A 12454-nucleotide genomic window follows, 5' to 3' on the forward strand; every position below is an offset into this window, starting at 1 on the left:
CTTACTTGTTTCTGCCTTTAAAGTAGTCATTTATCAGCTAAAAGGCGAGTGTGTTTAAAAATGTATGTCTTTAGGAGGGAGAGCAATTTCCCTTTTCAGGGGGAAGAAACCTGTTACAAAGCCACTTAGGTGGGTGCGCTCTTAAATGGCATTATTCCCCCCCTGGGCGTTAATATTTCCCCAATACGTTTCTATTTGCACGGCTGCCCGATAATTCGGCATTTTATTTAACCGCAACTGCCCTTAGAAACTTGACTTGCACTGAGGCAGCCTGCTAATCTTATTTTTTTTCTCTCCCTTTCACAGAGGCATCTGTTCCTCTTGCTGACAAATGTACCATTCTGCCAAGAAAGTTTAAAAAAAAAAAAAAAAAACCAGCGTGTAATTGATGTTATCCCAAGAAAGCGCGATCTCCACCCCTCTCAGCTCCAAGCCCTTCAGGTAAAAGGAAAAAAAAAAAAATCTTTCAAGAATTTGTTGCCTTTTTGAGGGTTAAAACATCAGAAGACAAGCTTGTCTCGCCTTGGCCAATCAGCTCTCGGCCCTGGCAGCTATAATATAGAACTAAAGGCAGACTCCTCTCACAAGCGTCTTGCTTTGCTACCATTAAAATCAGACCCTTTTTTTGTCTCTCGATTGCTGTCTCCCGACCAAACTCCGATGTGTTCCGTTATCAGCGACCTAAAGCCTGCCATTCCAGCACCTGTCTTGCTAGGGATCGGTGGATAGTATACGATTCAGAAAGCAGACAAGGACATAGGAGGAGAGAGAGCTCTAGAGAGACAGCCAGGGATAGGCACAGAGAGCTTTGAAGTAATTGGATTCAATGGACGAAATGCTGCTGTTGACAAGAATTCTCTTGGTGGGCTTCATCTGCGCTCTTTTAGTCTCCTCTGGGCTGACTTGTGGACCAGGCAGGGGCATTGGAAAAAGGAGACACCCCAAAAAGCTGACCCCTTTAGCCTATAAGCAGTTTATTCCCAATGTGGCAGAGAAGACCCTAGGGGCCAGTGGAAGATATGAAGGGAAGATCACAAGAAACTCCGAGAGATTTAAAGAACTAACCCCAAATTACAACCCTGACATTATTTTTAAGGATGAAGAGAACACGGGAGCTGACAGACTGATGACTCAGGTAGAGCCACAGAGATACCTGTATTTGTGTTTGTTAACCTCTCTGAGCAATCCTAAAGGACGCATCTGTCTTAGTATTTTTGAAAGCCCCCCCCTTTCCCTCTCCCCCTCCTCCCCCCGCCCCTCCAAACTCGGCTAGTTTCCCCCATTGAATGTAAATACCATCTATCCAGACAAGTTAGCAGGGGCTGGAGCTGGAGCTATCGAGATAGTCGGTGGGGGAATCTGTGTGATACTTACAGTCATTACCGTGCCATGGCGTTCCCTGTAACTTGGTTAGAGATTGCTGTTTGCATTTGTCCCCAAGGATGCACTTTGATCAAACGAATTGCATACAGCTCAGAGGACCCCAAGTGTATAGTGACCGCCAGGCCACTCACTCATTATTACAAACGCAGTCCTCGGTTGCTACGCCTGCTGACTTGGGGTTTTTTCATATATATTTTATTTTATTTCTTTTTTTTTTTTTGCTTCATTTCATTTTAGCCTTCATTATTCTTTTTTTTTTCCCTCGCGAGCATATTCTAAATTTAGTAGGCATGCAGTCGTGCACTCACAAAAGGCAGCTGAAGCCGGATCGACCATTCCTCTCCTGATTCCGTATTATATAGCTCGTATTGCAATACCATCATTTGCAATTGTGCCCATCAGAGCGTAAATATATTGATATTTCTTTAAGGATGCTCGCCACCAATGCTCTGGTACTTCAGTAGGGGAGGGACTTGCAACTTATCGGCATTGCATCACCTTCTGTTTTAAAAAATCTGATGGCACAAGGTTTACAACTGGGTAAATATTGGATCTCGGGTGGAATCAGATTGCGGAACCATTTTATGCAAAAAAAAAAAAAAAAGAAAGAGAGAGAGAGAGTGGGAGAGAACCTCTCCGAGAGTCACCTCATAATTATTATTCATGCTCAACAGAGAGCTCGGTGAAGTCAATTGCTCTGCCAATCCCGGAGTTTCTGAAACTACATGCAATCTAGACACTGGAAATGGGTTTCCTCCAAATATAGGTCAACAGCGCTTTTTTAATATTAATACCTTTAAGCCCCACCTTCAGCGCTAGAACAGGAGTCGCCTGGAAGGACTAGGCGGGGAGTGGACGCGGGGAAGGGGGGGGGTGCGTGGGGGGGTGGAATTTCCCAAACTCTCCCCGTTCCTCGGCCTGATTTTCCGCACGTTTGCCGGGTCTCCCGGGGCGAGGGACCGGCGGCCGCCACCATCTCCTCCCGACCACCTTAAATCGCTCCGTACCTCCGAGCGCGGCGCCGCGCCTCTGCCCGCCCGCCGCTGCCCCGCGCAGGGGCGCGGAGCGGCGCGGAGCGGAGCGTCGCGGCCGTCGGTCCCCCGCTGGAGGGGGGCGCGGGGCGGTCCGCGCCCCTCCGCGCCCCCGCGGTCCCTCCGCCCTCGCTGCCTCCGGTGCGAGGCGTGCGGCGAGTCGAGCCGCATCTCTCGCATTTTCAGCTCCACTTACTCCCCTCGCGTATCGATCGCGGCGGCTCGGGTTTCACCCTTCCCCTCCGCAGCCCGGCGGCGGCGGCGGCGGCGGCGGCGGCGGCGGCGGCTCCGCGGGAGACGGGGCTCCCGCCGGGGCACGGCGCATCCCTCCCTGCGCGGCTGCGCCGGTGCGTGTGCGCGGCGGAGCGGAGCGGAGCGGAGCGGAGCGGAGCGGGGCGGCGGGGGTAGGGGAAGGGCGGGGGGGGGGGAGCCGGGAGCCGGTCGGGAGAGGCGGTGGGCTGCGGGGCGGGGGGCGGCGTGCGGGCTGACCCCGGCCCCGCGGCTCTCCCGGGGCACGCCGCGCCGGCTACGCGGCTGGCCGCTCTCGCTGCATTAGCTGGCAGCGGCTGAACTCCTGACCTTCTGTCAACTTCCCTCAGACGAACGAAACGAAAACAAATACTTTTTTTTTTTTTTTCCCCCCTCCCTCAGTGCTTATTCCCTTGCCTTAGACACAAAGGGGGGAGGTGGGCTGAGGGCAGCGGGGACCGGAGGGCCGCAACGCCGGCTACCCGGCGGCAAAGAGGGGAGCGAGGTGGGGGACCGAGCCGGGCTCCGGCACCCCTCGGCGAGGCGGGGAGCGGGGAAGCGGAGCGGGGCTGGGGAGGGAGCGGAGGGGCTGCCCCTGCCCACCCTTCCCCGGGCTCGGCCGGGTCCGCAGCGCCCCGAGGTGCCGTCCTGCCGCCGGGCTCCCTGCCTTGCTTTTCTCTCCTTCCCTCTCTCCCTCGGCCGGCAACCTCTCGTTAAATCCCAGCCTTTAAACGCCTGCTTCGCGAGCCCTTCAACCATGGAGAGATCTTCCCTGAACGGAATCGTTAAACTTGCCGAATAGTTGCCGAATGCATTAGCCGCTGGTTAATATTAACTCCAGAAGGGGGGGGGGGGAACGCAAACAGAGGTAGGTAAGTCAGGTTCTCAACTTTGCAGGTGACAACAGCAGTTTGCTGAAGGCTCTCCCCTTCCTCCCCTCCCTCCCCCCCACCCCAGCCATTGGCTGGATTCGGGGGAGAGATAAGGAGGCCAGGTCAGTATGATAAAGCTGGAATTTGTATGAAATAAAATAGCAATCTCGTGTAATGCAGGCACACAACCGGTGCGTGATGTGAGGAATTTAGAGATCAACTTGGCATTTAGGAAGCCCACCAGGTTGTTTACACTGACAGGTACCTGTTAAGTGTTTCCTTCAAGCAATTCATTTGTGAAGAGATTAGGAGCTGGCAGGAGAGGGCTTGTTGAACAACTTTGCCTCCACACAAAGCGTTAGTGGAGGCAGCCCTGCTGAGCTTCACGGTGGCTGAACAGAATTGGGCTTGATTTGTGGCACACGACCCAATGAATTAATAAATAGTCTGGGCTTCACGGCTTTTGACTCTGACAATCCAGCTCAGGCAGTATAAAAGGGAAGAAAGTCCTTTAGGAGGTCGTTTCTTCTTTATTTCGCCTGAAGCCGGGAGCCGGTGCTGGCAGGGCCGGAGCGGCAAGAGCCCCTCGGCGCTGCCCGCACCGCTGCCCGCACCGCTGCCCGCTGCCTCCCGTGCGCTGCGGCGGGGCACGACATGGCCGTGTCGCGCAGGGCTGTCGCCTTATCAGGAGCTGAGACTTTTGATCCTTCGCCCCCTTCCCCCTGTAAGTCAGTGGAAGAGCATATCCATCCTCTCAGGTGTGCGAGGGAGAGAGAAGGGAAAGAAAAATAATAAATAAATCAAACTCAACTTCCTTGTGCTGCTGCGCTTTGCTGCCGGGCACCGTGCCGAAACCCAAACACCCGGCTCTTTCCATAAAACGGTAGGCCAGGGAGTCCAAAGTGAGCTCGCGATTGCGTTTTATATCTCTCGGGGACCTGTGTATCGCTGGAATTGCTTTTTATGGCTATGACACACGGGAACTTTCTTGTTGAGCAACCTTGTCACGTCCCTAAAAGTAGCGTCGTCGGGATAATGGAGGGGCTTTGCCTTTCTGGGAGCTGCGAAGGGGGCCTTTGCGGTCTGTTAGGGGTGCGCTGGGAGCACACCGGGGAGAATGGTCCTGCAGAAGGCCAAGCATCCCAGTCAGGCCAGCAAAAGTGAGGGAAGAGCAGCTTTACTGCATCCCGTCGTGGCTTTAACCCACGTCGATATTTGCATCATGCGAGGCACATCGCGTATATCCACGAGTTATTTTCCTCTCAAAAAGAGGGAAAAAAGTTGGCAACGTGTGTGTTCCTAACTCTGTACCATTAGCCAAGCGCTTTTCAATGCTTTCGGTGCTGATTTCCTATTTCTGGGAGGCTGCAAGTCCTTTTCCCCTACGGCCGGCGTGTCTATTCCCCCCCTTGGCTAAAATAGAACCCCCCCCCCCAAACTTTCAGGGTTTCATTTAGAGCTCCCCCCCTCCACTGCTGCAGCCGCCCTTCTCCTCCCTCCCCCCAGCCCCCCCCCCTCCTTTGCTCGGTCCCCGCAGGCCCCCGGTGCTGCAGGGCCCGGTTCAGCCCCGGGGAAGGCCGGTGGCTCCGGAGGGGCGATGGAAAACCCTGTAGTGGCTTCTCCACGGAGTTGGAAAACGTTTTACTCCACACAAAGGGTCTTCTAGCTTGCATAGCATCCCTGCTTCGCTTAACTTCCCTCCTTGGCCCTCCCTTGCTTTTCATCTTCCCACTAAGAGCTATATTATTGTATGGATTTGCTCGGCTTTGTAGGCGAGCGCCGATGTATGTTTGAAGCGGAGTGAATGCTCCCAGCCCATGCTGCTTTGAGGGCTCTAATGAGTGATGGGCGAAGGGAGAGAAAAAAAACCCCACCCCTCCCTCCAGCACATAAAGGCTGTTAACATGTATTGAGACCCCTTTCAACACAGAATTAAGCTGAAAAGACCCGGAGAGACATTCCGGGGGGGAATCCGTGACTCCGAGATAGATGGCGAGTGTTTGTTCTCGGCAGAAACTTTGCTCTCGGGAAGGGGACAGGGCACTTAGCGGCAGGAATTTGCTCCGTGCAGGTGGCTTTGAACCGACACACTCCCCCCCCCCGCAGCGCCGGTGATGGGGCGGGGGGGTCCCCCGCTCCCTGCGGCAGGTGCCGGGGGAGGGGGCTGCTCCGTCCCGGTGGGTCTTCGTGGTGTTTCACCCCCCTCTTCCTCCCGCGTCCCCAAGTTTCACCCCCCTCCTCCTCCTCCTCACCTGCCTCCCCCTTCCTCCCTGGCAGCGGGGGAGAAGATGCTCAGCCCTGCGGCGCGTTTTGGGGCGGGGGGGGGGGGGGGGGGGGCTGCCGCCGGTTTGGCTGGGGAGGGAGGGGACGATGCGGCCCTGGGGGGTGATAGACGGCGAAGGGGGGGGGGGGGTCTGCTCTTGGCTGCAGCAGTGCCCCCCCGCAATGCGCCCTTCCCCGTGTGCCCGTATCCCCGCAGCGCTGCAAGGACAAGCTGAACGCCTTGGCGATCTCGGTGATGAACCAGTGGCCCGGGGTGAAACTGCGGGTGACCGAGGGCTGGGACGAGGACGGCCACCACTCCGAGGAGTCCCTGCACTACGAGGGCCGCGCCGTGGACATCACCACCTCGGACCGGGACCGCAGCAAGTACGGCATGCTGGCCCGCCTGGCCGTCGAGGCCGGCTTCGACTGGGTCTACTACGAGTCCAAGGCGCACATCCACTGCTCCGTCAAAGCAGGTAAGGAGGGCAACCTGCCCAGGGATACGTCGCGGGGCGGGGGGACACCCCCCGGGCCACGGCTCAACCCCCCCAGAGCTTTCTCCGCGCTGCCCGGTGCTGCCCGTGCTCCCCCCTCCCCGTCCCCGCAGGGTGCCCATCAGCCCTGCCCGCCCCGTCGGGGCTCCGCCGGGGATGCGGAGCGGAGCCCCCGAGGGCGAAGCCTACCCCCCCCCTCCTCTTAGCGATCCCGCCGGTGCAGGGGTGGGGAAAGGGAAGGAGAGGGGGAGAAAAAAAAAAAAAAAAAAAAGGGAAAAAAAAAAAAAAAAAGCCCAGCCAGCTGCAGCACTTTTTGACAGCATTTTATTTGGGTGATTTGCTTGCCCAGCCTTCCCACGAGCGCTGCGCCGCAGCCACACACCCTTCTCCTCCCCCCGTGGGATTTGCTGCTTTCCCCATCCAAAGAGCATGTTCAACACAAACACTAGTGGCCGTCTCCAGCCGCCCCGCTGGCTGCACGCCTTACTCGCGATCGCTAATCTCCGAGTGGGAGCCGGCCAGGAAAATAAATAAGAAACGTGGTCCCCTGCCTTCTTCAGCGGTAGCCGCTAGGAAATTCCCAGATAGGGATATACACACACATATAATTTTTTTCCCTCCCCTCCCCTGTGCTTACAACGCCACACGCTGTCTCAACCCGGGAACAGCTCGCAAGAAATCCCGACTCACCAGGTTCATTTTCTTGACACTTGCCACTTTTTTGGGGGGGAGCAAAACGGTTGGCAAGTGCCAGCTCCCCCCCCCCCCCGCCGCCTCCCTCCACCTGGCTGCACGGCAGCTAAAGCGCTTTCTAATAACATCCTCCAGCCAAGCAGCCCACTGAAAGTGTCAAGAAACACTTGGTTGCAAAAGAAAATAATGGGCTTTCTTTAAATATAGCCGTTTGCTTCAAAACCATCAGCCCCACGGGAGGGAAACCGGCCTGGCCTCATCATGCCTGTCTGCAAAAGGGGTTCATCCCCCCCGCTCCAGCCCAAAGGGGCTGAGCCAAGGTAGCACCTCTCCTGGCCTGCTCATGCTTTGTCCTGAGAGCCTGCTACAGCTTTTGTTCAGCTCCCCGGTCCTTTCTAGCCAAAAGGAGGCCCTGCAAAGCTGTCAGCCGTGCGGTGATACGAAACATCCCTTTCAATAGCGAAGATGGGCTTTATAGCGCAAGGTGTCTGATTGTGGTGCGCGATGACCTTAGCCCAAGCGCACCCCCTAATCCACCCCCACGGGTATTTCATAGGAGAGTAACCCCAAGCTGCTCATTGAGATTCGGCGCACACGGGCTTGGGGGCAATATTTAGAGGGTGTCAGGCAGGGTCGTGTGACTGTACCACGCGGGCTGCAAGGGAGCCGGCTTGAATTCCACCCGCTCAGCCTGATTTCAAACTGTCCAAACCTCGTTTCATGACAGAGCATCTTATGAGAAGATTAAACCCCATAATGCCAGGCAGGAAGATTCTTTATCTAGATCTCTGTTTGCAAAAAGTATGATCCCGGAGACTGGAATGCAAAGAAGAGTTCCCCCAAGGCCTGAATTATTGTCACCAGGACAGAGGAGGGAGAGGCAGGGGTGGTAAAAGGGACATTGATAATGCGCTACAGCAAGTATTTAGAGCAAGCTTCTACATTTAAAATTCAAATACAGATCTTGAGTGCCTTGGAAAAGTGACTCTGCTGTGCAAATAGTGCTTGGAAGGTCCTGGGTTTTTTGGAGAGTATGTGTGTGAATTGGCACATAGGGTTTCTGCACCTGAACAAATAGGGAGGGGAGAAAAGGGGGGGAAGAAGCTGGGAAAAAAATGGAAGTGTCCTCTCTTCCAAGAGTGTCTGCATTTATTACATGAATCAGAATGACAATGCTGATCCTTTATTGGATTTTAATTAGAGAACCCAAACAAGCACTGCTCAAAGAAGCAGATTTTCACACCTCTGCCAATTCACTGGCATGTTTGTAGAGCTGCTACACTACTAGATCTATTCATCAAGTCCCTGAATATGCAAACAAAGCTCTAGCCAGACCTTTACCGCCGGCTTGTAGGAAGGTGTAGGTTGCTAGCGGAGGGCTCCACATAAAGCACATAGCTTGTTTGTTGCCATGTCCTCCCTGAAGAGGCCTCGGAGATCTCCCTGCTTCATTTCTGAAGGAGAAGTGATAAAGTCGTTAGCAAATCAATAACGGTCTAATTTTCACCCTTCCTGTCCTTCCTGAGAAAGTCATTAGGAGACACTCCAAGGATTTATTTAAATCATAAGAGCTTCAGTAGCCGCCACAGAGGCAAAATATAAAATCTGACCGCCTTTAGGAGATTAATCACCAGGACTCTAAACTGGCATAGGGAGTAACTGGGAGAAACCAGGGGAAGGCAAGGGAGGGATGAGGAATCTCAACAGCTGTAGCAAAGCCAGTTGCTGCTGTGACATACCATGGGCTACTACCCCAGTATATAGAAAATGAGAGCTTTTAGGAACACTGCAGAGTTCCTCAGTTAACAGAGACCAGCCTGACACAGGGCAGAGGTCCTCTTCCACCGCCCCGCACGTGGCTGAGCTTCCAGAAGGGCGTTTGCAAGAGACACTTAAAGTCTCATCGCTATTTCTGCTCTCTTTAAACCTGCGATTGTTCCTCTCGGTTGCTCTGGAAAGCAGCAGCAGCAGCTGGTGGCAGCATTTAGTATCTATATTCTGAGTAACTCCAAGAACTGGAGGAGGTGAAAGGCGGATGTGCTTGGGTCTGGTGCAGGTGTGGGGCTGCCCGGGGACCACACGCCTTGGGACAGGGAACAGCATCCTACTTCCAGTAGGGTGGGAGAGGTGAGGGAGATGCTTTTTTTTTCGGAAAGCAGAGTGAACCGGAGTGCTGGGGATGCCAGGCAGAGGTGTTACGGGGGGGGTGGCATGTGCCCCAGCAGCCGCCGTGCCACACAGGAGGGCAGCGAGGGCGGGTGGCAGTATGGGGTCATGCGCAGGGTGATGGAGCGAGGCTCAGGAAATTCAGGCTGTTGCTTTCCAGTGGGGCGATGGCCAAATTCATGTGCTCCTCGGGGCAAAGCCTCCTCCTGCTCTCTGCTGTTTGCTGCCCTAGGCGGGCTCCTTGAGTAAGAGCCGAGTGGGGACCCCGAGCATTGCGAGCACAGACGCTCGCCTAGAGGGGAACCTTATGCCAGTAAAACCGTTCGTCTTTGAAAGCCTGCGAGTTATCTGGCATCAGGTGTCGGTGCAGGGCAAACAGTAGCCAAGTGGGGAGCTCTTCCAGAAAAGATTTGTTATGAAACAGCTTTCTCAGCGGAAATATTTTGGCCAATTTTCTTAACGAGACAAACGACCCTTGTAACTCCTAACCCAGAGGGAGACGCGCCGGCTCAAATCTGGCGGGAAGGGGACTCTCACTTGACCCGCTGAGTGCAAATGGAGCACGGTCGTAGATGAGGATGGAGGAATTTCGGAGGGGAGCGAGGCTGCATCCTGCACCCGTGCCCCTCGGGCGGGTCGGGGTGGCCGGGGAAGCGGCGTGTCCCCTCGTGCCCCCATGCCCCGGCCCGGCGGCTGCCCCCTCTAACCCCGCTGTGCCTCTCTCCTTGCACAGAAAACTCGGTGGCAGCCAAATCGGGGGGCTGCTTCCCTGGCTCGGCCACGGTGCACCTGGAGCAAGGCGGCACCAAGCTGGTGAAGGACCTGAGCCCCGGGGACCGGGTGCTGGTGGCCGACGCGGAGGGCCGGCTGCTCTACAGCGACTTCCTCGCCTTCCTCGACCGGGAGGATGGCTCCCACAAGCTCTTCTACGTCATCGAGACGCGGCAGCCCCGGGCCCGGCTGTTGCTGACGGCCGCCCACCTCCTCTTCGTGGCCCCCCAACACAACCAGTCGCAGGCGGGGACCCCCAGCAGCCGGGCGCTCTTCGCCAGCCGCGTACGGCCGGGCCAACGGGTCTACGTGTTGGGCGAGGGCGGGCGGCAGCTCTTGCCAGCGGCCGTGCACAGCGTCTCGCTGCGGGAGGAGGCTTCGGGGGCGTACGCCCCGCTCACCGCCCAGGGCACCATCCTCATCAACCGGGTGCTGGCCTCCTGCTACGCCGTCATCGAGGAGCACAGCTGGGCGCACTGGGCGTTCGCTCCCTTCCGCCTGCTCCAGGGGATGCTGGCCGCCTTCTGCCCCTGCGGCGGGGGGGCCCCGACGGGTGCCCCCGCCACCCCCGGCATCCACTGGTACTCTCGCCTCCTCTACCGCATCGGCAGCTGGGTGCTGGATAGTGACTCTCTGCACCCGCTGGGCATGGTGGTGCCGTCCAGCTGAGAGCATCCCGCGCCACCCCGGCCGCCCGTCAGCCTCCGAGGGAGAGACAGAGACACAGAGACACACACACAGAGAGAGAGAGAGAGAGAGAGAAAGGAGGAAAAAAGGAAAAAAAAAAAAGAAAAGAAAAACCTAAAAGAAAAAAAGAGGAAAAAAATTACATATTTTTAAAAGAGAGCACGGATTAAGACTTAAAAATAATAATAATAAAATAATAATAATTAAGTAGGACAGTCCAAAGTAGACTTTAAGGGAAACAAAGACCCCGGGAAGTTCTGTTCTGTTTAGTTTATAAATATATATATATTTTTATTTTTTCTTTTGTTTTGTTGGTTTTTTTGTTGTGTTTTTTTTTTTTTTTTCCTCCTCTCCTGGATATTTATTTCTTTGGTATTTTGAATAGATGTTTTAAATGATATGAACCGGACCTTCAAGAGCCTTAAATAGTTTCTTTGATAATTTATTATCATGTGAACTGTACTCACAGGGGAAAAAATTATTTTGTGAGGCCAAGCAAAACTGCGCAGAGTCTATTTTTCTACATGTCACGTGTGTCCTGACTTTCAGAAAGCAAAATTCTGTACTTTCCCATCTCTCCATTACATTGCTCCTTCATTTCAGCAAGTCTAAAAAACAAGCAAACAAACACACACAAAAAAGACAAACTTCATGGGGGTCCGTAAATTATATTTTTATACACAGAATTGTAAATTAGATTTTTTTGAGAGATCAATACTTAACTGAATCACATTTCGTTTTTTGAAATAGTGTAAAATATGAGAATATATTATTTTAATTTAAATAGTTTCAAATGTAACGTCATTTCCTGTATTGTTTTCCATGTTTTGCTTTGTAAAAACACCATTTGGCCACATTCATGGAAGTCAAGACTGTTACACAAACTTTTTATTTGCAAAAACCGTAAGAAACTTTGTTATTTTTAACTTCAAAAAAAATTTATTAGAAAATAATATTTTTTAAAAAGCGCACATGGCGGCAATTCTGTGACGATGGAGACGGTAGTTTGTACAGAAGGGAGAAAAGGATGTTTTGCATTAATAAATTGAGAAATAACTGCTGTAAATTTACTAAAATGTATTTTTGAATATTTTGTAATAGTTTTAATAGTTTTATAGAAATAAAATGTGCCATGCACAGTCTGGTTAGTATATAATAACTAAGAGTTCCTGGTGCATCCCATTTTTTTTTTCCTTTTTGCTTATTGGTTTAGGAAACATGATGCCTAAAGGAGTGCCCGTTATTTTATTTAGATGTGTTGCTTATAACTTTTAATTTTGGTACTTTAATTAAGGAAAGGAATCCATCACATCTGCACGTAACCTGGAATCTCTTGTACTAACAGTAGAACCTCACTTATTTGCACGAGCGACCGGGAGACGCGGTTTCCCTTCGCGGGAGCCCCGGCTCCCCGTCCGCGCTCAAGCCATGCTCCCCTCTTCCAGCTCCAGCTCCGTGTCCACCTCCCGGTCTGGTCTGGAGACCACAGATTTCTGAGGGCCTTAAATCAAGTTTGCCCTTGGAAGCGTGTTAATCTGAAGGCAGGCAGCTGCCTTCACCTTGTGGTGGCACCGGCGTTTTAATCGGCTTTAATTTGGGTGCCCGGAAGATAGAAACCTGGGGAAGAGACACTGACTTTGGTGAATTAACTGGGATTCTTGTGGCTGATGCTGGAAGAAGGAGATGGCCACCAGATTTCGCTGGCCACCTTGCCGGAGTAACAAGACGGGGCTTGGGGCCACCAAGAAAAGAACAAAACACTCTTTGCAAAACAAAAAAAAGGGATAAAAATTCGTTCATTTATTCTGAGAGACGTTCCCTAGCTGTAACGCATCAGAATCTG

The 12454-nt window shown here is 53.4% G+C and overlaps 1 protein-coding gene across 1 annotated transcript; it reads left to right on the forward strand.

The window, feature by feature from the left end:
• Nucleotides 1–589: 589 nt before the first annotated feature.
• Nucleotides 590–11767, forward strand: SHH (sonic hedgehog signaling molecule). The gene is made up of 3 exons (XM_030010260.1): nt 590–1135; nt 6015–6276; nt 9887–11767. The coding sequence occupies exons 1-3, from the start codon at nt 827–829 to the stop codon at nt 10591–10593; spliced, it is 1278 nt and encodes a 425-aa protein (XP_029866120.1). The 5' UTR covers nt 590–826; the 3' UTR covers nt 10594–11767.
• Nucleotides 11768–12454: the final 687 nt, after the last annotated feature.

This window comes from Aquila chrysaetos, chromosome 3 (genome assembly GCF_900496995.4).
Source record: "Aquila chrysaetos chrysaetos chromosome 3, bAquChr1.4, whole genome shotgun sequence".
Lineage (NCBI taxonomy): Eukaryota > Metazoa > Chordata > Aves > Accipitriformes > Accipitridae > Aquila > Aquila chrysaetos.